General features: G+C 50.3%; 9 protein-coding genes across 14 annotated transcripts; 5 read left to right on the forward strand and 4 right to left on the reverse strand.

Moving 5' to 3' along the window:
- Positions 1-579: 579 nt before the first annotated feature.
- Positions 580-8,642, reverse strand: PV10_08402 (the record flags this gene model as incomplete). 2 transcript variants are annotated; one of them, XM_016373415.1, is made up of 4 exons in its annotated part: positions 8,028-8,642; positions 7,176-7,877; positions 2,144-7,121; positions 580-2,090 (listed from the first exon to the last, which is right to left on the reverse strand). In XM_016373415.1, exons 1-4 carry the CDS (start codon positions 8,247-8,249, stop codon positions 580-582), a joined length of 7,413 nt encoding a protein of 2,470 aa, XP_016220326.1. In that variant the 5' UTR covers positions 8,250-8,642. The 2 variants fall into 2 exon arrangements, with proteins under 2 accessions (XP_016220326.1, XP_016220327.1); XM_016373416.1 differs by having other exon boundaries at positions 7,176-8,642.
- Positions 8,643-9,314: 672 nt separating this feature from the next.
- Positions 9,315-10,461, reverse strand: PV10_08403 (uncharacterized protein). Its single transcript, XM_016373417.1, has 2 exons — positions 10,174-10,461; positions 9,315-10,099 (listed from the first exon to the last, which is right to left on the reverse strand). Exons 1-2 carry the CDS (start codon positions 10,340-10,342, stop codon positions 9,558-9,560), a joined length of 711 nt encoding a protein of 236 aa, XP_016220328.1. The 5' UTR covers positions 10,343-10,461; the 3' UTR covers positions 9,315-9,557.
- Positions 10,462-10,963: 502 nt separating this feature from the next.
- PV10_08404 (uncharacterized protein) lies at positions 10,964-13,191 on the forward strand. The gene is made up of 4 exons (XM_016373418.1): positions 10,964-11,662; positions 11,715-11,843; positions 11,899-12,147; positions 12,209-13,191. The coding sequence occupies exons 1-4, from the start codon at positions 11,532-11,534 to the stop codon at positions 12,726-12,728; spliced, it is 1,029 nt and encodes a 342-aa protein (XP_016220329.1). The 5' UTR covers positions 10,964-11,531; the 3' UTR covers positions 12,729-13,191.
- A 326-nt stretch (positions 13,192-13,517) lies between these two features.
- PV10_08405 lies at positions 13,518-17,187 on the forward strand. 5 transcript variants are annotated; one of them, XM_016373422.1, is made up of 7 exons: positions 13,518-13,679; positions 13,732-14,017; positions 14,070-14,667; positions 14,717-15,236; positions 15,291-15,782; positions 15,833-16,078; positions 16,130-17,187. In XM_016373422.1, the coding sequence occupies exons 3-7, from the start codon at positions 14,132-14,134 to the stop codon at positions 16,847-16,849; spliced, it is 2,514 nt and encodes an 837-aa protein (XP_016220333.1). In that variant the 5' UTR covers positions 13,518-13,679; positions 13,732-14,017; positions 14,070-14,131; the 3' UTR covers positions 16,850-17,187. The 5 variants fall into 5 exon arrangements, with proteins under 5 accessions (XP_016220333.1, XP_016220331.1, XP_016220332.1 ...); XM_016373420.1 differs by having other exon boundaries at positions 13,518-14,017; XM_016373421.1 differs by having other exon boundaries at positions 13,732-14,667.
- A 296-nt stretch (positions 17,188-17,483) lies between these two features.
- On the forward strand, positions 17,484-18,682 carry PV10_08406 (uncharacterized protein; the record flags this gene model as incomplete). Its single annotated transcript, XM_016373424.1, has 3 exons — positions 17,484-17,599; positions 17,685-17,997; positions 18,068-18,682. 3 exons carry the CDS (start codon positions 17,484-17,486, stop codon positions 18,680-18,682), a joined length of 1,044 nt encoding a protein of 347 aa, XP_016220335.1.
- Positions 18,683-19,429: 747 nt separating this feature from the next.
- Positions 19,430-21,203, forward strand: PV10_08407 (uncharacterized protein; the record flags this gene model as incomplete). Its single annotated transcript, XM_016373425.1, has 6 exons — positions 19,430-19,706; positions 19,815-19,877; positions 19,956-20,057; positions 20,144-20,290; positions 20,372-20,762; positions 20,864-21,203. 6 exons carry the CDS (start codon positions 19,430-19,432, stop codon positions 21,201-21,203), a joined length of 1,320 nt encoding a protein of 439 aa, XP_016220336.1.
- Positions 21,204-21,315: 112 nt separating this feature from the next.
- Positions 21,316-22,551, reverse strand: PV10_08408 (60S acidic ribosomal protein P1-alpha 3). Its single transcript, XM_016373426.1, has 3 exons — positions 22,386-22,551; positions 22,011-22,233; positions 21,316-21,919 (listed from the first exon to the last, which is right to left on the reverse strand). Exons 1-3 carry the CDS (start codon positions 22,452-22,454, stop codon positions 21,873-21,875), a joined length of 339 nt encoding a protein of 112 aa, XP_016220337.1. The 5' UTR covers positions 22,455-22,551; the 3' UTR covers positions 21,316-21,872.
- A 202-nt stretch (positions 22,552-22,753) lies between these two features.
- Positions 22,754-24,072, forward strand: PV10_08409 (uncharacterized protein). The gene has a single exon (XM_016373427.1). The coding sequence runs from the start codon at positions 22,916-22,918 to the stop codon at positions 23,933-23,935; it is 1,020 nt and encodes a 339-aa protein (XP_016220338.1). The 5' UTR covers positions 22,754-22,915; the 3' UTR covers positions 23,936-24,072.
- An 80-nt stretch (positions 24,073-24,152) lies between these two features.
- On the reverse strand, positions 24,153-25,256 carry PV10_08410 (uncharacterized protein; the record flags this gene model as incomplete). Its single annotated transcript, XM_016373428.1, has 3 exons — positions 25,081-25,256; positions 24,997-25,007; positions 24,153-24,939 (listed from the first exon to the last, which is right to left on the reverse strand). The coding sequence occupies exons 1-3, from the start codon at positions 25,153-25,155 to the stop codon at positions 24,153-24,155; spliced, it is 873 nt and encodes a 290-aa protein (XP_016220339.1). The 5' UTR covers positions 25,156-25,256.
- Positions 25,257-25,693: the final 437 nt, after the last annotated feature.

The following is a 25,693-nucleotide window of genomic DNA, read 5'->3' on the forward strand; positions in this document are numbered from 1 at the left end:
CAAAGACAAGAACAAGATTCGATAGAACTTGGGACCAAAGTACCAGTATCAAAAGCTAAGTAGAAAGTCTGATAAGATGAGATTGAAGTGTACCCAGTGTATTCCACTCTTCTTCTGTTCTGGAGGTATCGTAGACAAACAATACTGGAATGTAAATATTGTAAATATAACGCGCGACAAGCAAGTGAGCATATAGGTAAATAAGCATGCACACAAGCAAGCAAGCAAGCAAGCAAACGAGCGAGGACGGGTATCACTAACAACCACCAACACCGTCCACAACCAACAAACCAATCTTGTTCCCCATCGGAAGAAAGAATAAATCCAAACCCAAACCCATGACCAAGTATCGATCGATCAATATAAATGCTCGCTAAAACGCTGAAAATCAAAATCAAAATCAAAATCATATGTTTATGCACTCTTTTCCCCCAACGACAGATGCCGATGTAATGGTGGACAAGCAGATCAAGTTGTCCGTATGGCAGGGTCGAAAAAAGCAAAAGTCGAGATCTAGACCAGCTAGATATATCCCCGACATTCTTCTGCTCTTTCTTGTTCTTGACCTCGCCATTGTCTTTAGAAGAAACTACCGAGGAAGCTTCTTCTCTTGCTGTCGTTTCTTCCTAGGGATGGTCTTCCATCCCAAGTTTTGACGGGTACATCTTCGTACCCGTAACCGTCACGGCCGTCCACGCCGTCTCGGTCTCTTCTTCTCCGACGTTCTCGCCGGTCTTGTCGATCGCGTTCACGTTCACGTTCACGTTCATGGCTGCCGCCACTGGCACTCTTGCCTTCGCCACGACGTTCTGCTCTTCTCTTGGCTCGGTATGCGTCGATCTCAGCGTCCGTCATGCCGGCGTACTTGTCACGTCGCCGACTGCTTTGTCTATGCTCGTCATCGTCGATTCCAGCTCGTGGTTTCTCTCCACTGCCGTCCACGATGGTCCCTTCGACAGGCGGGACTTCGGGTGGCTCATCCGCCTGTGAGTTCACCCACGAGCTGGTCTTGTTGGCGGGTGGTGCTGTTCCTTTGCCGCTGCCACTGCGGCTTTCGTGATACTCTTCGACCAGAGCACTACTGCGGTGTCCTCTTGATCGGTCTTTGTCGTGGGACCGGTGCTCCCTGCGGCGGCTTCTTTCGATTTCTTCCTCGTGATATTTCCGTCGTCGTTCTTCTTTCAGATCACGCTGAGCATCACCATGTTCCATTTCGAGCTTGGCACGTAAAGCTCGTCGTTCTTCTCGCTTGCGCTCGGCCTCTTGGCTGATTTCGAGCTCCTCCTGTTGGCGACGGGCTTCCTTGGCGGCCCGTCGAGCTCGTTTCTCTTCTCTTCTTTGGTCTTCAGCTTCTTGCTCTTGACGAGCTCGTTCACGATCTTTTCGTCGACGGGCTTCGAGATCTGCCTTCTCCCGTTCACGTCTGTCTTTGCGTCTCTGCTCCCGGTCTGCGCGTTCGACTTCTTCCGCTTGATCTCTAGCTTCTCGTCTAGCTTTACGTTCTTGCCTTCTTGCTTCGACGTCTGCATCAGTTTCGCCTGGACCGTCAGTTGTGAATTCTTCGCCGTCCACTACTCGAGATCTCCTCTTTGAGCGATCCTTAGTTCTGATTGGGAGTCCTTGATCTTCAGCGTCCGTCAATGTCTGACTTCTTGGCCTTGGCTCTGGTTCAACTGTCTTGCCACCTCCAAAGAAACTACCGAAAAAGCCGGTCGATCGCCGTGGGGTAGTGTTACTCCTTGATAGAGGCGTGGGGTGGTCAACGAAGGCAATGTCTTCAGGCCCACTAGTAACAAGAGGATCACCATGATCAACCATGACGACATCCTCGTCTCTGATGTTTTTATTCGAGGACTTTGTCTGTTTGAATGACATCTCCCCGTTAGCCTTTCGCTCCTTGACAAAATCTGGGGACCACGAGGGGCGAACAACATGTCCCGGCACAATCGAGGAGGGGTTTGAACCTACCTCTTTCTTGGACGGTGTTGCTTTTGTCTTGGACTTGTTTTTGGCAGCAGTGTTCACAACCACGTCGTCATGGGTATGGATCATCACCATGTCATCATCGTCAATGGGGTACGGATCAGGTACTGGAGGAGATGATTAGCTTGAGGATGCCACGAGCTAGGGATTGAAACCTTACCTTTCGACTTTGATTTGACCGACGACCTTCTCTCGACGTTGGCGCTTTTCATGCCCATCAACTTTGCAGCTTTGGAGTTGATCGGTACATCTTCTTCCGGTGGAGGAGAGACAAGACCATCAACGGACTGCCGTCTCGAGGATGTACGAACACTGCCGGAACTGCTAGGTCGTCTCGTCGTACTTAGTCTCATCGCAGAGGGAGGAGGACCGCCAAACATGAAATTGGAGAAGCTGGTGCCACGAGGAGCCTTTGGTCTTTCTTTGGTGGCAGGCTTGACTTCTTTGTCAGAACTGGATGATTTGGATGACTTCTCTGCATCTCGGAGCTCACGCTCCTTCTCCCTCGCAGTTTTGACAGACTTGGACCGAACCATGGCAGGTGATGGCTTTTCTTTTCTTTCTGAAGCTGAAGCATGCCCGTCTTCCTTGACCTTGTCCTTGGTAGACTTCTTTGGTGGAGGCGCGGCTACCCCCCAGAAGCCCCAGGATGAAGTGGCAGAACGTTCAACCTTTGGACGTTCCTTCTTCACAGGCTTCTTGTCTTCTGGCGGAGGGGTAGGGAGTTTGCTGCTAGGGTCGACGATATCGTCCAACAGATCCAAGTCCTTTGCGGCTGAAGTCTTAGCAGTCGAAGTTTTGGACTTTGTGGTCTTCTTGTCAACGACTTTTGACTTGGTCTTTGTCTTTTCAGGCGACGGTGGGACAGATGTTTGCAACAGGTCGTCGTCGAGCAGGTCGTCACCAAAGCCTCCAGGGAAGCTACCCGGCACAGAATCCTTTGACTTCTTCTCCTGGGAGATGTATGTCGCGTCGCTCTTCTTCAATCCTTTGGAGTCTTTGGTCTTTGAAAGTGATGATGCTTTCTCGGCTTGCCTCCTTTCCTCTTTCGGCGATAGCGCGTCCTGTAGAGGCGTCGACTTAGTCAGCGGCGCCTCTATCTTCGACTTCTTCCCAATGGTTTCTTTTCCATGTTCCAAAGCTTTGATACGATCTGCAACCGATGATGTTGTCTTTGTCTTTGCTGTGGTCATTGCCTTTGCCGTTGTTGTCTTTGCAGAAGAACTCTTCTTGGGATCAACGCCAAAGTCCAAGTCGTCTTCCAGGTCATTTAGTGCCTCGTCCTCATTGGTCAGCCCCTGTTTGGTAATTTCCTTTTTGGAGTCTCCATCCTTCTTGCCAGCTGTCTTTTTGGACGTCGACGCGTTACCCCAGAATCCAAAGTAATCCTCCGACTTCTCTTCCTTTGCAGTCGTGGCTTTTTTGAGCTTGGACGATTTAGAAGCTGGGGTGACATCGTCTAGTCCATCGAGAAGATCGGCATCTTTGGTCTTAGTGGTTGTTTTGCTGAGCTTGCCGCTCTTCTTCAGTCGCTTGGCTTCTTCTTCTTCCTCTGCCAGCCTTGCAGCTTCAGCTTCTTCAGCCTCGCGTAATGCTTTTTCTTCCCTTTCTTTCTCAGCTTGTTCCTCTGCTTCCCTTTTAGCCTTGGCCTCTCTCTCTTTCTTGGTCAATTTGGCGCCTGTTGCAGTGGTGACAGCAGCAGCTGCAGTTCCAAATCCCCACATGTTCTTGCTATCTTTTGTTGTGCTTGTTTCTTTTTTGGAGGATGACTTGCTTTTGGTCAGAGTCGCCCAAGTGCCACCGCCGTAATCGTCCTCATCGAGCATATCCGTCTGATCAGGTTCAGGTGTCAGACCTTGTGCAGGAGGAGTTGGCACTGGCGGAGGAGGCTCGTCCACCATCTTGGATTTCTTGGTGTTCTTTTTGGCACCCCAAATATCCCATGCATCGGCCTTGGTGTCGGGTTTGCTGGTCTCGACCACTTCGGGGACAGTTTTCTTCAGGGTGCCTTTCTTGTCCTTTGTCGTAGTTCCCCAAGTACCCCAAATGTCATCGTTTTCTTTGGATTTGTCTGAGGCTTTCTCTGGGACTGGCTCAGGCTCAAGAGCAGCGGCCGCTTTCTTCTTGGCAATCTCCTTTTCTCGCTTCTTCCTCTCCTTTGGCGTCAAGTAAGCAAGTTCATCCAAATCGAGGTCTGGCTCTGGTTCTGGTTCTGGGGGAGGTGCAGGCGGCTCTTCGTCGAGATCTAGTAGACCTTTCTTTTTGGTGTCCTTTTTCTTGTCCTTGGACGAACCAAAACTGAATCCCCACCCTCCAGCGTCAGCTTCTGCATCCTCGATCACTGCGTCCTTCTTCTTGGTGTCTTTTTTACCGGTGGTTGAAAATGCTGCCCATGGGTCTATATCCTTGGAGTTGGAATCTTCGGGCTCTTCTGAGATGTCTAGGAAACCTTTCTTCTTGGTGGTAGTTTTCTTGTCCTTTGTGGAAGTGCCCCAAGAACCCCAAGTATCCTCCTTCTCGGGTTTGGACTCTAGAGCAGTAGCGCTGGTGCCGTCTTCAGGATCAAGAAGGCCCGTGCTTGTGGTCTTCGACTTTTTCTTGGACTTGGTAGATACTCCCCAACTTCCCCATGCATCATCAGCTTCTTCCTCAACCTCTGCTTCAACAGGAGCGGGATCTTCAGTTGGAATAGGAATTCCGTTGAGCTTGTATTCCTTCTCTTTCTTTTTGCGGTCTTTTGCGGATAGGGCTATCCATTCAGTATAACTCATGCCCTCTTTCTTCTCTTTTTCTGGTTCTGGTTCTGGCTCAGGTTCCGGGTCAGGTATCGGCTCTGTTGGTATTGGAATGCCCTTTAACAGATATTCCTTCTCCTTCTTCTTCCTCTCCTTGGTGGATAGGGCTATCCATTCTGAGTAACTCATGCCCTCTTCCTTCGGCGGCTCGGGTTCAGGCTCTGGTTCGGGTTCAGTTGGAATAGGGATGCCCTTTAGTGCATATTCCTTTTCCTTCTTCTTCCTTTCTCGAGGAGTTAGAGCGAGCCAGTCGTCATAGCTCATTCCCTCCTCCTTAGGTGGTTCGGGTTCTGGTTCTGGCTCGGGCTCAAATACGGGCGGGGTAGGAATAGGAATACCCTTGCTGAGGTATTCCTTCTCCTTCTTCTTCTTTTCCTTGCTACTCAAGAGCATCCACTCATCATAGCTCATTCCCTCCTCCTTGGGTGGTTCGGGTTCGGGTTCGGGTTCGGGCTCGGTAGGAATAGGGATGCCCTTTAGTGTATATTCCTTCTCCTTCTTCTTCCTTTCTTTGCTGCTCAAGAGCATCCACTCATCATAGCTCATTCCCTCCTCCTTGGGTAGTTCAGGTTCAGGCTCGGGCTCGAGCTCAAATGCGGGCGGGGTAGGAATAGGAATACCCTTGCTGATGTATTCCTTCTCCTTTTTCTTCCTTTCCTTGCTACTCAAGAGTGTCCACTCATCATAGCCCATCCCTTGCTCTTTTGGTTCCTCGAAGTCAGGTATGGGGTCCTCCTCAAGCTGGGGCTCTGTTGGAATGGGAATTCCAGCGGCATTGTACTCCTTCTCCTTCTTCTTCCTTTCCTTGTTAGTCAAAAGCATCCAGTCATCATAGCTCATCGCTTGCTCTTTTGGCTCCTCGATCTCAGGCATGGGGTCATCCTCAGGCTGGGGCTCTGTTGGAATAGGGATTCCAGCAGCATTATACTCTTTCTCCTTTTTCTTCCTTTCCTTGTTAGTCAAAAGCATCCAGTCATCATAGCTCATCGCTTGCTCTTTTGGCTCCTCGGTCTCCGGAATGGGGTCAATCTCTGGCTCTGGTTCAGTCGGGATAGGGATCCCTTTCTTCTGATACTCCTTCTCTTTCTTCTTTCGTTCCTTCGAGCTGAGAGCGATCCATTCGGAGTAAGGCATGCCCTGCTCCTGCGGCGGATCTTCAGGCAATGTGTCGAGGTGAGGGTCTTCCTCTGGACTTGGGTCTGGTTCTGGTTCTGGTTCTGGTTCGGTGGGAATGGGGATACCCTTCTTGAGGTATTCCTTTTCCTTCTTTTTCCTCTCCTTGGGGGTCAACGACATCCAATCCACGTAGCTCATGCCTTCTGGTTCTTTCGGAGCCTCCATGGCCTTGTCGAAGTCGTCGAATTCTGGGTCGACATTAGGAATAGAAGGTTCAGGGCTGGTCACTTTGCCCTTCTTACCCTTCTTGTCCTGTTTACCAAAAGATGCCCACACATCATCGATGGCACTAGGTGGGTCAGGAGCTGGTTCGGGAACAGTCTCTTCGATGATTGGTGCTTTCTTGCCCTTTTTACTTTTGGCGGTGGTAAAGGCTCCCCAAGTGTCATCAGCTAACGTGTCCGTGGTGATGTCGGCTTCTTTTGATCCTGGGTCAACAGATGTTGAGAAGTCTTCTGTCTTTTTGCCCTTCTTGGTCTTCTTTGATCCCCAAGCTGCAGACATCCAGTCGTCTCCATCATCGGCTTTGTCGACTGCAGCGGCAGGAGCAGGAGCCTCAGGGACGGCAAGAAGATCATCAACCTCACTGATGAGGCCCTTTTTGCCCTTTTTCTTGCTGCCGCCGAATCCCCAGTCAAACGAGGTATCGGCCTCGGCAACCTCTGCGACGGGTTCCTCGATGGGGTCAGCCTTTTTCCCCTTCTTCTTTGCTGTTGAGGTTCCCCAACCGCCCCAGGTATCCTCCTCCTTTGCCTTGGTATCCTTCTTAGAGGAGAAACCCCAAGCATCGTCAGTGGACTTTGTTCCGCCCAGGTCGCCGTCAAAGTTAAGAGTGGGCTCCTCAGTGTTGAAGTTGCCAAAATCAAAGTTTGATCCATAGGTCGACGTTTTCTTCTTGGATTTATTACCCACGGACCAAGGATTGTTGTCACCAAAATCAGCTGTCGAATCTTTCTTGTCATCCTTTTTCGAGGTCTTGTCTTGTGGTTTGTCGGTGGCCCCATTACTAAGAGAGTCAAAATCCCAAGTTTTCCCCCATGCACCAAATCCGGTTCCACTGTCCTTCTTGTCATTGCCAAAAGAGAACTCCAGCTTGGGCGCTGAATCGTCGAGGCTGATGTCTTGAAAAGCTGATGTTGCCGGTGGACTGGTGGTATCCTCGACGCCCTGGGATCGTCAGACATTGAGGGTGATATGGTGATAGGAATTTCATTGTCTCACCTTCTTCCCCTTTTTGCCCTTCTTATCCTTTTTGGTGGTGAAGCCCGCCCAATCGTCATCGGCAGCGGCTTCGTTGGCTTCATCGGCCCAACTTAGAGGGTCTGCACCTTTATTAGCATTTGCTGACTCGGCATCTTTCCTCCTTTGCTCCTCCTCTTCCTCTTCCTTCTTCTTCTGCTTCTTCTTGTTCTTCTTACTCCCACCAAAATCCCAATCGTCATCGCCACCGCCTCCGTTGTTGTCGTCTCCTCCATTACCCCCTGCTCCAGAATTATCTCCGCCTCCATTACCACCTGCATCGTCACCCCCACCATCGCCGGCGGTATTCCCCTCGCCCTCGTTATCGGATTCGAACCATTTGGCCTGTTGGGCGGCCTTGGCAGCCTTTTTAGCAGCCTTCTTGCCCCTTGTTTGAACTCCGGTGGTGTCACCAAAGTCAATCTTGTAATCCATGTTGGTCTCAGAATGGGGTCGACGGCTCGAAACACGTGGAAGGGTTGTGTCGAGCTCTATCGAGGCAAGACTGGCCAGATTATGGGCCGTTGCAAGAGGATCGTCCAAAGGGTTGGGCGTAGGGGAATCGTCCGAATGGTCTGAGGCTGGAAATGTGCCATATGGCAATGGACATGTGGCCAATTGCTCCAGCAAAGCTGCGACCAGCGCAGTTGCTCTCAAATATAGTTCATAGGTAGGCGGATCGCGCTGTGATAGGTGTTAGGGACGAGAAGTCGGGCACGGGTTGCAAGGACAAGGGATAAAAATGAGATTCGAAGGAAAAAGGCGAGAAATGAGGGTAGGTTCAAGGCCCCAACTAGACAAGCCCGAGTTAGGATGAAGAGATGTTGCGCATACCCGTAAGTCTGGCGTGTTCTTCTTGCATATACAGAAGGTAGCGGTGTGCAGACAGCATGGCCAATCGGCTCCCGTGCTAGAAGCCGAAACCATGGGCATGCGACAAGACCGCGAAAGTTCCCCTTCACCCATTCCAATCCAGGAGCATTGCGGGATCTTTAGTCGACGACAGTCGCGTTCTGTGGGGTGGGCAAGGGGATATGAGGCTACCGCTGCAGCCATGGTGAGGACGTGCGAAAGATTGGCGCGATGGAAGGTAGGGAAGCATTTGATGCGACGGTGATTATGCGAAAAAGCGAACGGCGACGAGGTGCAAAGCAGTAGTAGACAGCAAGGCGACGACGAGGAGAAAGGTGTTTGCTGATGTGATGAGTTTTACCAGACAAGCTGAAGCGACAGTGACTTGAAGATTGAAGCAGCGTCAGGAGGTCACGCCTGTGAAACCGCGGCCTTGGATTGGCTGGAAAGGTGCGACCTGCGAAGGTGGCGGGCAACCGTCAGGGGCTTGCAGGGATCAAATCCTGCCCAGCGTGTGTATCGATGATCCCAACCCAGCCTATCGTCTATCGCTGTCTATCGATACACAACGATTGTGAAGAAAAACGGAGGGAAATTGGTGCAGGGTGGAGGGGTGAAATTTCTATTGTGTTTGTATAGCTACAAAAAGGTGTTGCTACCTAAACATGAGGCTACCTCCAAAACCAACCCGAGGAAAATTCAACCGTGCAGTGCAGTGCATCTTGATCCATTCGAGACATCATCACACGTCTCTCGGGACTGATTTGCAGGTAATATGGACGAATGAGAGGACAAAAGGTGCAGTGGAGGTGCTGGGTCGAGATGCAGGACGCTTGGGCGAGTTCGCAGGACAGCCAACGGATTGCTCACCGCTACAACAACAAACGAATAAGGGAAGAATGACCTGAGCGTTGACACACCCGACGCGTCGTTTAGGCTTCATAGGCACGATAGGCTTCAAGGCGAACGGCTGCGTGGGCGACATAGGCACACCAACAACACCCACGTACCCACGACAACGGCCAATGTGGTTCCTTTGATCAGCGTCCTGAAACTTGATAGGCTCACTCGCTCTACGCGGTGCGAGAATTCTGTCGCGTCAACAGAACCAAACCCTCCGGCTCGTTCCGCACGGACTCACTTGCAGATGAATATCAGAGTTGAAGTGAGAGCAGAGTCTGGCTTTGCATACCATTGAGGTGCATTTCATTTGTAAAGATTTATGAGCTCATAGTGATTGGGCTGGAGTGCATGCAAAAGCGCTGCACCTCAACGCCTATCTAACAGAGACTACTTGGTGCTTACCTAGGTAGGTAGTCTTCCTCGAAAACTCGGGGGTCTGCGGGCGCTCCAGGCGCCTTTTAGTTGATTATTCAAGTGCGCTGAAGCCTAATATCCTGCAACTGGAGCCAGGCGCAGGACCAGTCCTGGTGCACGACCAGTGAAAAAGTCTCGTTTTCTCATTTCCCCCAGATTTTCGTCCCAGTTACAAAAATGTCCGATGTAGTCTGTTTAATCTTCATCGGAGCTATAGCCCTGTAAACCGAGCTGGTTGCTTGTCGTCAGAGGAGTACTTTGTTTTGTGGTCGTTGTTGCGGCAGAAGCAGACACTGGGCTTTTCACGCTCTTTTCTACCCGGCTCGAGGCAACCTTTGTCTCTTTCGAAGATGTTTCTGGAGGAGGACTCGCTAAAGTCGGCGCCGCAGGGTGGTCCTCCAGAATAGATGATAGTTTTCTAGATTTGCTGTCGGCAGCCCTCTCTGGTGGACCATCGTGGTCACGCCGACGCTTTTTCTTCTTCACCATCCAACTTGATGCCACCGGAGAGCCAAGAGTCGGATTATTTCCAGGGGTGGTTTCGAGGAGAGAATGTTCGGCGGCAGCACGCTGTTTTCGAAACTCTTCGAGCTGCTCAGCAGTCTCTTGCTCCACCGCATGCTGTTTAGCCTTGACCGATTCGTTGACGGATTCTAGAAACTCGATCTCGTCATCGTCGAGGGCTCGAAATTGGTTTTTCAGACGGGCTTGTTCTTCGAATGCTTCTTGTTTCGAGGCTGTGGAAGGTAAGGTTCATCGCGCGTCAGAGCAAGTTCACGTAGCCAAAGTCTCATCACCGTATAGCACCTACCTTTGTTCTGTTGTAGAACCTCGTACAGACTCTTGCCGCCTTCTTGCTCACCCGGCTTGACTACGGGCTTTGACTGCCGTTGAGCCTCCACTTCTTTTTGTGCCTGAATCCAGGCATCATCTCGTGTGATGGAGTCAGCTTCGGTGCCGGCTGAAACAAATCGAGACATGAGTGCTTTTATACAATCGGGAACAAGCCCATGACTGGAGTTGTCTGGGTAAATTCTTTTGAAGGTGCTCCAGTCTGAGTCGGTAGTGGCTTGGTTCTCCAAATTCTTGTCTGTGAGAGGGGCACAGGCTGACAAGGGTCACTACGGGCAAAGGTCGCTTTGGACTGTAAGAACTGCCTGGTGGGGGTTAGCGACACACGTGCCGGCCGGCTATGATCTTAGGCTGTTCTAAATGAATAGAAGTGAAATTAGTGGACCGAGGAACCACCTAACCAGATACTTAAGCCGTTTAAGCCGTTCGTGGTGCTAAAGTGGTCCCTAATAAATTTACCGTGCTACTCTGTATGGGCCGAGGGGGCCTGTTCCCTGGGCTTGTTGCCACTAAACACGGACTTTTGGGCCCCAGAGTCCTTTCTTCCAGGCTCCAACATTGTGACTGACTACCTACGGAGTAGGTACTTAACACACATAAGCCATGTCGGCTCTTAGCGCCAGTACCACCCAATTCAGTATTTCAGCCGCCTATAGTTTCATTTCGCCTCCGCAATCAGCTTCTGCGGCGGCCCGGACTTTGTTCCCTCTCGTCAATCCCCTCCATCACTCTCATCAATCCTTTCATCACCTCACACGTCATCTCCCGGTGGTGGCGGTTCTTCAATTGCCGACCAGATTCCCCTAACCACATACAATGCCACAATGCTTATCGTCCAGCCCTCAACCCGGCACTAATATGCAGTCCAACAAGACGCATGACGGTTTGATTCGAGTTAACATCCGCGCCTAGAACAGACAGACACGGCGCGTGGTCTACGAGACTGTGTTTCCAAAAGCCCCAAATCGAGGGATTTCCCCGTATCAGAGTAGGGAAGGACAAGCGTATCCCTTTCAGGCTAAATGCAACAACCCAGATTTACCAGAAGCTAGTATGGCTCAGCCCCAGTTCTTCGCTCATGGACAAATCAATGCTGCTGTTCCAGATCCATTCCATGAACGATCAAAGACCCTGCCCCTCGTCCATCAACCGGTCTGATGTTGTGTTGGAGAAGACTGCCCCACCATGGTGTACAGGTTCCTGAAAGTCTCATCGATGCCACCGGAAAATAACTGGAAAATACCTTCAAAAGCATTTATCTAACGGCGGGCCCGCCGCTTCGCTGATTATTCTGCATTCCTCTCTCGATTCTCCTGCATGTCCTACTGTCGTCTGTTGACCAGAACATCGAGACCTTGTATATCGTCCTCATTCCTGTCCTCTCGAATCCAAAGACCCTCAATCCTCCTCCGCACCATGACGACCGCTCAAGAGGGCAAAGGCACAAAGTATGGCAATTCCCAAAATCTAGTCAGCCTCAGCTGCTAACTCGAGTTGAAGGACCTTTTTCACCTTAAACACTGGCGATAAAATTCCTGGTGTTGGTTTGGGAACATGGCAATCTAAACCGGATGAAGTTCGTGTCGCTGTGCGAGACGCTCTTCTGGCTGGATACCGTCACATTGACACGTGAGTTGGGACTGCTGTTCTCCGCATTTTCTCGCTTCTGACTAGTCTGGAACAGCGCTCTAGCCTATGGCAACGAGGCCGAGGTTGGTCAAGGCATCATTGATTCTGGAGTGCCTCGAAGTGAAATTTGGATCACCACTAAACTCGACAACCCATGGCACAAGCGCGTCGAGGAGGGCATTGCCTCCTCATTGAAGGATCTCCAAACAGATTATGTTGATTTGTACCTCATGCACTGGCCTAGCTCCTCCGTGCCGGAGGACTTGATGAAACATTATGACGACTGGACTTTCATTGACACATGGTTCGTCTTTTTGGTTCCTCGTCACCAGAGTGATGGCTAAAATGACTAACCTCGATGACAGGCGCGAGATGCAGAAGCTCGTCGGCACCGGAAAGGTTCGAAACATTGGTGTTTCCAACTTTGTCATTTCCAACCTCGAGAAGCTCCTCAAAGCCGAATCGACAACGATCGTTCCAGCAGTCAACCAGATCGAACTCCACCCCAACATGCCCTCTCCAAAGACAATCGCGTTCTGCAAAGAGAAGGGTATCCACGTCACGGCATACTCGTGCTTGGGCTCCACCGACTCACCACTCGCGGGTGACAAGACTTTGGGCAAGATCGCAGAGGCACATGGCAAGACACCTCAACAAGTTCTCCTGCAATGGGGCTTGCAGCGAGGCACCTCGGTCATCCCCAAGAGCGTGACCAAATCCAGGATTGAGGCCAATTTCCAATTGGACGGATGGGAGTTGACTCCAGAAGAGGTGGAGACACTCAGCAGCATTAAAGATCGATTCAAGGTCTGCGGAGATTCGTGGCTCCCAGTGAGAGTCTTCTTTAACGAGGAAGGTGATGGCGGTGATGTTCCCAGCCATTAAGCATCTGGAAAGAGGAAGGATTCTACTGGTATCATGCGGCTCTTGCAACCCTCTCCAGAATTTCAATCGAAAGACTGATGTTGTACGTTGATGATGGATGCCATCTGGGCGTAAGCCTCGTTGCGCGTCTCGCCTCGCAATCTGTGGATAGGAGGGAAGGGACTCGAGCGTGAACTGAAGGGTTGCTCACGTGGGGGCCATCAAGGACGCGTGGAACTCCCCCAACTGTCGATACCACCGACCATGTTAAACAAGTTATGTAGCTTACTTGCTGAACATAGACCTACCAGACAAAGCGATCTCCAGAGGTGCTACGATCCTTGACGATTGTGCTCTGTTACCACCATTCCATTGCAGGTGTATCATATAGCCTACTTGTACCGAGTTGTTGGGGGGGATTTGACAAAAGACGCAGACATCCAGACATTGTTATTATTATTTTATTAATTACCACGTTTTCAGCTCACGTGTTCTGTATTTTTGTGTCAGTGGGCCAGCCGCTCAGCCCAATATCCTGCAAGTCATCAAAAGCCATTATTATTGAAGGGAATACGAATTATTGAAGGGAATACGACGGCTAATGGCTTAAGATGTTATGTCAGCCATTACAGATGAAGTTAGAGGCCCGAGGTCTGTCTCTTGTTTTTCGTCGCTGCCTGGCGGCTTCTGATGCCCAAATGGTGTTAGACTGGAGGGCCGAGGGCCCCCCAGACGCCCAGTGGCCCAATGTCGCTTTATGCCCCCCTCGGCTCCGACTCCAGGCCTCCCATGAATTAAAGTCTCCCATATCTACTCGTATCCAGATGTCTTTGGACATGCCCTGAAGCCGTAGAGAGTCATTATTCGCCCAGTAGAGCACTCACGGCAATCCATCACCACCGTCATCATCACCTGTTGCTTCTCATCCTTGACGGCCTTGAAAATACAGGGTGCCTGTTCACAGATCTACCGGTATACCGCATAAGCACCACCAGGCAATTACCTCCGTATCTGACTCAAGTAGGATCCAAGCAACGCACCCACATCTACCCGTTTCCCAGGCTCCAGGCCCCAGATCGCCACGTACCTCCCCATTGCTTCTCTGCCATAACGACTAATTCTTTGTCCCCTCTTCCCCAAATTCAGGCCTGACAAACCACTGCACCGACCAGACTCACCGTCGCCCACAGCCCTATTCTCTCACACAAACCTCTTCTGACCACTCTGTTGGGTGTCCCTTACCTTGCGCATGGCGCCCTGAGCGACTCTTCATCAGTCAATCAGCCAGGTATTTCAATCCTTAGGATTACGTGAGTCGACCAGTCCTCGAACCTTCAAGCATCCTCTCACAACCTGCGCCAGCCCTACCAGAAACAGCTGTGGTGACACCCTAGCAACCTCTCGACCATCACTGTGTGTCGAACATGACAGACGACGTTGACACCTTGGAGGATGGAGAGTCTCATCCACAAGAATCCCGATCCAATGAGTCTGTTCCTCGCCCCAAGAGAATAGCATGCATTCTTTGTCGGAAGAGGAAGCTGCGATGTGATGGCAACAAGCCCAGCTGTGGAACGTGTTCAAGATTGAGTCACCATTGCGAATATTCTGAGGAACGGAAAAAGAGTGGCCCAAAGAGGGGATACGTCAAGTTACTCGAAGCCCGCCTCAGACAAGTCGAGAATTTATTGGAAACGAGAGATGGGGTTAGTGACACTGCCGCACCAGCAACAACCGCCTCCTCTTCCACAAGTGTTCCGGCGCCTCATGACTCTACCATGACAGATTCGTCCATGCCTGTCAACATCACAGCTGCAGATTTTGATCCGACATATCTTGACGCCGTCCCCGACTTTTCAGCGAATGATTTCTCCATCAACACGGGCGATGATTTCTCGTGGGAAATGATAGGCCTTGGCCTTGAGGAAGCCCTTCCTTCACAAGATGTGATTGACGAACTGTACCGGCCCCTCCCTTCCCCCCAACATTTCCTTTATTGACCATGACAGGAACGAGATTTACTTCCTCAAGATTCACCCCTCGATGCCCATGATCCACAAAGCCAGATTCCTCTCGTCCATGAATCTTGCCCCAAATTTGCGACCACCAGCATGCTTGAGATACGCCATGTGGGCACATGCTTGTTCCGTGTCCCCCAAGTACACTACATCTGCCGAGCATTTTTACCAGAGAGCACGAAAATACGCCGAAGCAGATGAAATGCGAGGCCGCGGCGAATCCATGGTCTCTCTTTCTCATGCGCAGGCCTGGTCCTTGATTGGTTGTTACGAGTTCAAACTCATGTACTTTCCCCGCGCATGGATGAGCATTGGCCGAGCGACAAGACTTACTCAAATGATGGGCTTACATCGACAAGATCGTGTGGGCCTGGATGTTAAACAAACTCTCCCACCTCCAAGAGATTGGACCGACCGAGAAGAAAGACGCCGGACTTTCTGGATGGCTTACTGTCAGGATCGTTATGCCAGTGTAGGCACGGGATGGCCTATGGGTTTCGACGAACGAGACGTAGGCGGACCATATTACCTTAATGGCCAAAGATGAGGCTGACACTTAAGACAGATCCTTACAAATCTGCCCTCCAGTGACGAGGCTTTCAACAAGTCGCAGGCTGAACCAACCCTTCAACTCTCTGACCTCATGAACGGTGATGGCGCCGCCACCTTGTCCTCCTTCGGCGGCATCATCTTGATGTCGACCTTGTATGGCCGCAACCTCCTTCACCTACATCGCCCATCAGAAAACGACAACGATCACGACCTCAATGGACCTTTCTGGAAACGACATCGCGCTTTGGACAATATACTACTTAATACCGCATTATCTCTGCCATCTAATCTTCGATTGCCAGCTGGAATACAAGACCCCAACACCGTCTTCCTCAATATGAACTTGCAAACAGCAACCATCTGTCTCCACCAGGCCGCCATCTTCAAAGCCGATAAAAATCACCTCCCAGCACAGATTAGCGCGGAATCCAAGCGGAGGTGTATTGTTGCTGCGGATCAGGTCACCAATATCATGAAAATGATCAGTCATCTCGACATGTCTCTGGTGAGTTAACGTCCACTCTTTTGTTGAGCGTCAGTACTGAGCGATCCCAGATGAATCCTTTCATCGCCTTCTGCCTCTACGTCGCCGCACGTGTCTTTGTGCAATATTTAAAAGCACGAAGAGACGACACCGCCGTTTTATCCTCGCTCCACTTCCTCCTTGCCACCATGCAAGTCTTGAAAACAAAAAATCCGCTAACCGAGTCTTTCCTTGTGCAACTCGACGTTGATCTGGAAGGCACCGGACTTGATATACCCTCGAGTAAATCACGCTGGAAGTTTGGTCAACGTCCACCTGTAACTTTGATCACCACCCTTCATCCGCCCCACAATTCTAACAGACAACAGGGAGAGAGTCCTGCCAATACCGATTCACTCAAATGCAGCCCACTCTTCGAGATTCGTCAAAGTCAGGCTCCACATTTGAATGCCGGAGCCGAACCAGAAAGGGATCCCCTGACGGTGCCAAGTGGGAGCAGTGTGAATCCAGATCCGGGACTCAATGACTATGCTGGCATTTTCAACAACGACGTGACCCAGGGCAATCTTGCGTCTGGACAGACGAACCCGTTGAATGATCTCTCTTTCGACAACAGCTATGGATTTCCACAGGTTCAAAGCGCGAGTGTGGGACAACATGCCTCTCCAGGAAGTACTTCGCATCATGGTAGCACCAATGGTACTTCATCCAGGTCACATAGCAATCATCCCACCCCGAGTACAAGTTCCAATCCAACATCGTCGTATGCTTCGAACCCATCGCCACAAAATCCAGTCAACATGTCGTCCAACTACAACGATGGAACACAGTTTAATCCAGCCATGCAATTTCAAACAAGACATATTTCGCAGGAGTTTGTGTTTCGAGGACAAAGTCAATGGCCGACAGGGAACGAGAACAACATGAACTTTCCCGAAATGAAGACGACGATGAACGATGGTATTACCGGGTTGACACCCGGCCACACAGGAATGACTCCAATGCCGGATGGGATGTGGCCTACAGACCCTATGAGTGAAAACGGAGATTGGATGTTTACTTGGCCCGGTCAAACCCCGCGACCTTAGTCGCAGAAAAGGAGGGCCTTTTATGATGAGATGACATGGATATATTGGAGGCTGACTGAGGTCGATATGGAAAAAGAGAGACCCACGGATGGGGCCGATTCCAAAAATGAAAACGGCAGAAACGCAAAGATTATTGATACCCTTGGAATAGGTGGATTTGGAGTTGTGGAAAATAGCTGATGGATGTTTGAACTTCCGAGCAGATCATGCGCTACTTGAAAATCTTGGGTATATATCTCATCTCTACTATTGGGAATCTGTTGAGACCAGATACTAGCCTCCAATATGAATTGGATTGTAGACTATTGAGGCCTAAGGCAACTGAGGAATCATTCAACGATGGCTGAAGACAATGTCGGACACGTGACTGTGCACATATACGTTTTATTATCTAATACTCCGCTGGATCAGCCCAGAATGGCGTTTACGGGGAACCATTAAGGCATCCCCGCCGTCCTCGAGCGCAGGGCCAGAATCACAGACTCGAGTATTCATTCAACCACGCACATGCTCTTATATGCATACCTTGGTATGCATTGCCTACCATGATCTCGTCAACTATACGGAGGTGAACGACATCGAACCACAAGGCTGACAAGCCCCCTCCCCTCTACGGCGTCACCGCCACCCCACCATGGCTCCGATCAACCAGCGCAAGCACCTTGGTCGAGACATATTCTCCAAACAATTCCCATTGCTCAAGACGCAGCAATACATCGATCCGGCCGCTCGAACCCCCGTGCCGACCATGTACGTTCGTTCCCCCTGACGAAACCTGTCAACGTCACACCATGTCGTCGGATTTCGACTGATTCCCTGCTCTTCCCCCCCACAGTCATCGGACCATTTCATGGAATGCCTCTGGCGGATTGATCGCGACAGGCGCAAATGACAAGACGGTGCGAGTATGGAACCCAGAACGGACAACCCCTCGTAGTCAGACCGAGCTGCGAGGCCATGGTCATGCCGTGGAAAAGGTCCTGTTCAACCCTGTTAGGGAATTCGAGCTGGCTAGTTGTTCGGCTGATGGGACGGTTCGGTTCTGGGATACCCGGACGAAAAATCTCGTTACGAAACTCGAGGTTGGAGGTGAACCTTTTACCATGACGTGGAGTACTGATGGTAGTGTATTGATGGTGGGGACGAAGGTCAGTAATGGAAAAGAACATGTCCTATTTTCCAGGCAGAGAAAGTCCTAGGCTAAACACCGAGATATAGGGCGATGTTCTGATTCCCATTTCCACTTCGATCCCATCCTCCCCTTCGGTCCTCTCGCGCCATAAACAACCTCAACAGACCAACCAAACCGCCTTCTCCAATGCATACCCTCCCATCGATTTACTCATCACCCAAGGCGATGGATCAGTCAAGATCCTCGACTATCCTACATTGACTCCCCTGCACAATCTCTCTGCGCATACTTCGTCATGCACCGCTGTCGCATATTGTCCGAATGGCAAATATGTCGCAGTAGGGGGATCTGACGCTATGATCAGTCTTTGGGATACAACCGACTGGGTATGTCGACGGACCGTGTCGAATCCCACTTCTGGCGCCATTAAAGGCTTGTCGTGGTCTTGGGATGGTCGGTATTTGGTTGGTGCTAGTGATGATACTGGCACCGGGACGAGTGATTCATCGGGTGGAGGTCTTGAGATTTATCACGCTGAAACAGGCGATGTGGTGTATACTGTACCGACGGGAACGAGTGGTATTCCGGCTGTCGCGTGGCATCCTAGCCGGTATTGGTTGGCATATACACAGGTTGAAGAGTCGAGGCAAGGGAAGAGTAGTTTGAAAATTATCGGTGCGGCTGGTGGACCGTCAATATGAAGACTGAAGACTGAAGACCAGGATTTGGCTTTGTATATCAGTGGTGCCCCAACGCAACCGGCGAAACAGCATGTCTACGATTCTGGGATTGATATTGCCGTTGAAACGTCGAAGAGGAGGATGATACATTTCTACGAAAGCATTTGGCATATCTGACCGAGCAAGCAGTCGCTCTGCGGAAATGGGAGCCATATTGAGCACGAACCGAGGAAAATGATCGTACAAACAACGACGATAATGTAGAGCAACCATATTGAGGGCTTGTCAGAGATTCATGGTCTGGGAAATACAGTGGGAATATTAAACCATGTACTATTAGGTATTCGTACGAAACATGAATATCTATATCATAGCCACAGAGTATCTGCTCTCTTGATTGTCATATTAAAAGAGAAACGGTGTTGAGGTGGATGGTGCATTGTAGTTCACGGCCATGTTTCTGCGCGAGGTGTGGACATGATAGGTAAAAATATTCGACTTCAAAAAAATACTACTTAGGTACTGTACCTGTTCCAAACCATCACATCACATTGCTACCTCGTAAGTCCAAATTGAATATTTCCATGGCTCAAAAGTCATTATCCCCTTCACCATGACCACAACAAATCCGACACAAGGTGATTAGCGATTCACATAATCTCAACATGGCCATAAGCGTGACCTTCTAGCATTCAGCCTCGTCAAGAGACATCAACCTCAGGTCCCTCACCTCAAATCACCTCAACATAACCTCAAAAACCTCAAACCATGCCCTCCCAAAAAACCTTCATCACCAGCTCTCACCTCCCACACTCAATCCCCGTCTCTCCATGTCAAACACACACCAATTCCAGAGTTCCTCCATGGCGTATCATCAACGACATCTCTTTCAATCAATCTGTCACGATTTCATTTCCTAACCCACTCTATGAGATTATCTGGCCGGAGATTCAGGATTTGTTGCCTGATCCCAAGTATGCAAAGGTGGTCTTGAAGTTGGAGGATTTACTGGTGGGGGACGGGTTTGATATTTGGATTAAGAGAGGTATGTCACCAACTTGGACCTAGGTCGAGGATGTTATGGTCAGAGGTGTTCGGATTTCTGGACTGGATTGAAATGAAGCGAGAGTTGCTGACCAAGTCGTGCGATTAGGAAACGTTCTCATGTTATCTGAGGGTAAAGCCGGTGTGGATAGCCTGTTCTCACTATATGATGGTATACCTATTTCCCTTTCATGTCCACTTCCCTCCCATCCTGGAGTCTGATGGACTGACTTGGATCCACTTCAACCAGGAATTCTTCGCCTCGAACTCTCAAAGGACGACTACGAACGCGCCGGCCTACAAGGGAAACCAGTCATGTCAGGTGCAAGGAAGCACATCAAAGCGAGATTCGGTACGTTTGTCTTATGGCTTTTCCTCAACCCACTTCCGCGCTTTTGGTCGGTGAGACTAACTTGTATACTCCCTCCCTTCATCTAGCTGTCGAACTCAACCTCCGCTTACCTTCCATGCTACACGGGAAAAAGGGGTTCGATCGCATTTTCTGGGCAGCTAAGAATGTCCTGAACCAAAGTCTGACATGGCTGGTTGTTGATTTGGCTGCTGGGTCAGATGGTATGTCCGACAGTATGCTGCCTATCTTGACGAGCCTACTTCTCCTCCTCCTCCTCCTTACACCCCAACTAACCAGCTCCCCCTTCTCATCAGACGACATTCATGCCTCTCTGAACAAGCACCACCCGACCATCAGACCCATCACGCCAACATCATCTCTCCTCCCCGACGTCTTGGTCCCATCATCCATCACTCAACCCCTCGACCTATCACCACCTCCAACATCCGCCAAATCAACCCTCCCTTCCGAAGAGACACAGGAGTCTCTATATGATCTCTTCGAGTACATCGACATGTTATCACTCCGCTCGCCTCGAATCCTGAAGGACCATCGTGTCGACCCCTTTATAAGTCGATATGTCGTGCCGGACGAAATCGAACATGCTCACCCTGACCCTCACGCTCACGTGCGTCCCGTTCGCGTCATGACGTGGACGGGCTTGATTTCTGCGAGATGGATCTTGCAGCTTTTCTGTCATATCATGTATGTTAACCCACGCATTGAGGTTTCTTTCTTCTTACTCTGCATATCAAATCTCTCCCCTTACCCCTATCCCTCTCACTGAGCTCACCTCTACGTTTTAGTAAACAATCTCGATCCAGCAAAGTCGAGCATCTCTCACACCAGGATCTGTGGCTTGCAATGACAGTTACGGCTCATAAAACTCGGGCTGTGGGACAGAATGATGGGTATACTGTATTGCTTCAGGGGGATCAAACGGCGAACCTAAAGCTGCTGGGAGTGGAGGAGAATGATCGCACGACGATTGAAGATCCCACAGAGGACAAGGAAGATGTTGTCATGGGGGAAGGGGACGCTGATGAGGTTGAATCTCAGCAGCAGCAGCAAGCTCCACAATCGTCGCAGGTGAAGCCTAAGATTGGGTTTCATCGATATCTTGCGGCCGAGTATATCGATACATGATCAAGCATCGAGAGCCGGGTATACAGATAGTTATCAACATCAATATCAAGATCGACGTCGCAAGACACGTATCACCACAAAGACATTGCCAAAAGGACAACATAAAGGTAACTTTTCTTTTCAATGTTGGATTTTTTTGGCTTCTAGACATTTCAAGGGGATGCCAGATCTCAATCTCAGGTACAATTCATCTTATGGAGAAAAGGATGAGTTCAGTAGGCTTGAAAAAAGTCCGCATGAGTCTTAGCATGCCCATTCCGCTCGTCCCGGACCGATCATCTCAAGCACTTTGGTTTTATTTATCTCAGATTTTGGGAAGGATTGGATTCATTCCCTCCTAAATCTTCATCATAAGAATCGGGGTTTTTCTTCTGCTCTCATCATATCCATTTCTCCCAGACCTCGCTTCCCCTGATGACGTAGAAATCGGTTTCGCATGACGGAAAGTTAAAAAAACAATGGGGGTGTATGGATGTTAAAAGGTTGACACCGGTTGTAGTGGTGAAAAATCAATTGGTGGAAAAAGGGAGGATTGATGGTTGTGTGGTTTTCTTATTCTTTCCCGTCGTGGAATTGGATTCTTGGTCCTCAGATTCGGAGGAAATAAGGGATGATGGACATGGTAAGAGGCAGGCCGGCCTCGGCAGGAACAAGACTTGATTGATGCGCTTAGTCGAAAAGACCGAAGCCCATGTCCTCGTCGGACTCTTCCTTCTCTGTACGAATGGGAAAAAAAGAACACGTTAGCTTTCTCCTTCTCTCTTCTTCCTGCGAAAGGATCGCTTTTTCTTGGAAATGGAAACCTACCCTCTTCCTTTGCTTCCTCCTTGGCCTCCTCAGCAGGAGCAGCACCACCGGCGGCAGCGGCACCACCAGCAGCGGGAGCAGCAGCAGCTCCGCCACCGGATCCGACGTTCAGGAGAAGGTCCTTGACATCCTTGCCCTCGAGAGCCTTGGCGAACAGAGTCGCCCAGATGGGCTCAACATCGGGGACACCAGCGGCCTTGATGATGGTGTTCAACTTGTCGGACTATAGGATAGGAATGTTAGCGAGACTGGTTCTTTCTTGAAATTTCGCACGAATGCCATCATAACCCTCGAATTGCAAACTCTCCAACGACCCGGGCGTTTGCGACTTCGAGGAAGAGGACGGGCGGACTAGTTTTGAGGGTTCCCACGTACGGTGATCTCAATGCCATCATCGGCAAGGATGAGTGCGGCGTAGGATGCGGCGAGTTCGTTGGTAGACATTTTGAACGGTGTCGACGAGATGTGACTGGGAGGGAGATTGAGGTGGTGAGGAGGGATTGGAATCTGGTTGAAGAGAAGCGCAGTTGTATGCGTGCGGTTCAAGCGTCGAATTTTTGGTCGTTGTGTGAGTGGCTTCCGCATGCCAAGATTTACCTTGAATTGATGGTGGGATGGGTGTAGCGGATTTTAGCATCGGCCAGCGCAAAGGTCTGCAGTATCTCGCTCACGTGGTCTTGGCGAGAATCAAAGCCTCATCAAGGGCGACAAGGCTGGCGAGGCTGTCATCAACGCCCACCAACTGACATTAAACTTGTACCATAGGTCGATGTGGTCTGGAGGCGGACTGATCCTGAAGAAACTCCAAGTGCGAGCATGGATATCTTATCGCCAATTCGATCTTAGCATCAACAAACCCAATCTATTCATGAACTAAGGGACTATTCCCCTACAACATCAAAAGAATGTCACCAACCGTAGACATGCAAGCCCTCCAAAGACTACGAACACGATTCTCGCAAGCTTTGAAGGAATTTGCCGATTCGCCTGCATCTTTTCAGATTCTACATACCATCCCGCCATCACATCCGCCATCATCGGCAATACCGATAAATACACTCTATGTTCTGGACTCTAGTTTCAACCCGCCATCGAAAGCGCATCTCAGTCTGGTGAAAGCAACACTCAAGCAATCACAACTAAACACCAAACATGATCCAATAAGTCATGTCAAATCGAGTCATGGTGACGGCGTAGCTACTGATGGAGGTCCACCACGGGTTCTTTTTTTACTGGCCACCGTTAATGCCGATAAGAAGCCTAAACCAGCTGATTTTGAAGATCGACTTGTTATGATGACTCTGATGGCTGAGGAGTTACGTTCTCTTCAACAAGCTCTCGCAAAATCATCGACAGATGTGTCAAGCGAAAGCAGAGCTCCAATTGTCGACATCGGCATTACGAAGCAGCCGTACTTTATCGACAAGGCAAAGTCTATCGAAGAGTCACATGCCTACTCATCGACCTCGACATCAACTACGGCGGGAGCTGAAGATACGCCAATCACACAAGTCCATATCACGGGCTTTGACACACTGACCCGCATCTTTGCGCCTAAATACTACCCGGAATATACGCCACCGCTGTCAGCGCTAGAGCCATTCTTGTCGCGACACCGGATCCACGCCACAATCCGAGTCGAGTCGACGTCGACTAACGACAACGATGTGCAGGATGAGTTCGGCACTATTGACAGTCAGAGAGCATATCTGGATGGTCTGGCACGTGGCGATTTGGAGGAGCAAGGTCTGAAGCGGGAATGGGCCGGTCAGGTCGATCTGGTGGTCGATGAGTCTGGAGATGCCCAAGGTGTCAGTTCCACCAAGGCCAGGGCATGTGTCAAGGAAGGAAGGACGGATGACCTATCTCACTATGTTGGCGATGGAGTTAGAACGTGGATCGTGGAGAGGGGGTTGTATACATGAAGATATATATTGGAAGAGATGAGAGAAAGACCTCTAGAGATCTCTGCGAGAGTGCCTTTTCTTCCCACCACATGTATCTATTGGACGGAACATTAATAGTGTGTACATGATTTAAGACAATAATATTCTCAACGATCGACTCCGAGTTTCGTTACTGTCAAGACACAACGATCGAAAACAAACATGGCCATTTCCTTTTTCTTTTCCTTTTCCCACCTCACACACCAGTCAAGCCAGCTCCCGGCTTCCCAGAACTACCAGTCAATCCCGAGGGAAGAGGATCTTTCCTCTCAAGACCCTTCTTACCCATATCCGGAGCATCAATCTGATCACTGACACCACCAGCTCCACCCGCAACACCACCCTCAGTCGATGCCTTATCTACCCCACTTGCTGCCGCTACACTCTTCCTACCCATGGTGGTTTCCTCACTATGAGCCGGCGCCACCGTCGTGGTACTGTGGCTAGTATCATCATGTCTCTTGCCGTCTGGTGTCAATCCAAACACAGCCGAGTGTGAGCCTGGAACTCCCTGACCTGATAATTTAGGATGGCTCTCTGCTTCGCCGACAAGTGCTGGATCCGGGCCTTGATCGGGTGATTGTACTTTCTTTACAGTCTCCCCCGACTTGTCGTCGTGGTCTTTATGGCCAAGGGCATGGAAGAGACCGTGGCCGTGAGCGTGTTCTTTGCTATGGTTCTGGCTGTGGTCGGTCTCGTTGCCTGCGCTTGTAGGACCGGTGCTGGTTGCACCTGTGTTTGAGTGTGGACCTGGACCTGCTCCTGCTCCTGCTCCTGCACCGGTTTCGGCACCAGTACCAGAACCAGGGTTCGTGGCCGTGGCCGTGGTGGTGTCTGTGCTTGTAGGACCTGAGCTGGAAGTCAATCCTCCTGCTCCGTGACCGGCAGTGGTGTCGGCTGAATGGCCAGTGATTCCGGCATCCTCAGTCGTGGTCTGTTGGTGGGTAGATGTACCAGGGTTACCTGCAGTGGTAGAGGAGGAGCTGGATGGTGATTAATAAGGAGCGACGATACTTAATGAGTTGGGCAATCCAACATACCTATCATTCTCCTGTTGGGTACGGTAACCATGTTAGCATAATCCAAGAATAATTCTGTCTGGGGTTCAGATTATCCACACTTACGGCGTTGGTTCCGGTATATCCAATCGAGCCAACTTGGCCGACCAGGCTGGAGACGGTATTCTTGATACCTTCCATAATTCCACTGGTAGAGAGATGACGTGTATATTGGTCCAACAGGCTAAAGTGAGTAGTGATCTCGACAACGAGACAAAATAGTTTCAATTATATTAATCGCAGAAAAGTTCGTAGAGATACCTAGTACCTGTCCTTTTTTTTCACGAGGCAAAGAGAACCAAGACATTGTGATAACCTGACCTTATAAGCATCGAGTAGTTCCCTCTCGACCTGGTAGCTTGAACGTGCGTCGCGTTCAGCCGTCGATCAAATGGAATGATCTCACCGGGGGATCAAAACGGCTGGACAAGGTGCGTCATAGTGCATGAGGAACGAACGTTTGTCTGGAGGGACACGAGGGACTTGTTCAGTGGCACCGCTTAACAGGTCCAAGGATGTATCGGCGAAGGCGCCCAGGAACAAATCAGCTGGTGACATTACTTAAAGTCAGCCGCTCCAATCAAGCTTGCCATCATCGATGCGGGGACGAAGCTGGCGGGGACGACTCGAAGCTTGGATATGATCAAACTCAATCCAGATTCCAGGCCGTATCGATTGG

Source organism: Exophiala mesophila, assembly GCF_000836275.1.
Source record: "Exophiala mesophila strain CBS 40295 unplaced genomic scaffold supercont1.6, whole genome shotgun sequence".
NCBI lineage: Eukaryota > Fungi > Ascomycota > Eurotiomycetes > Chaetothyriales > Herpotrichiellaceae > Exophiala > Exophiala mesophila.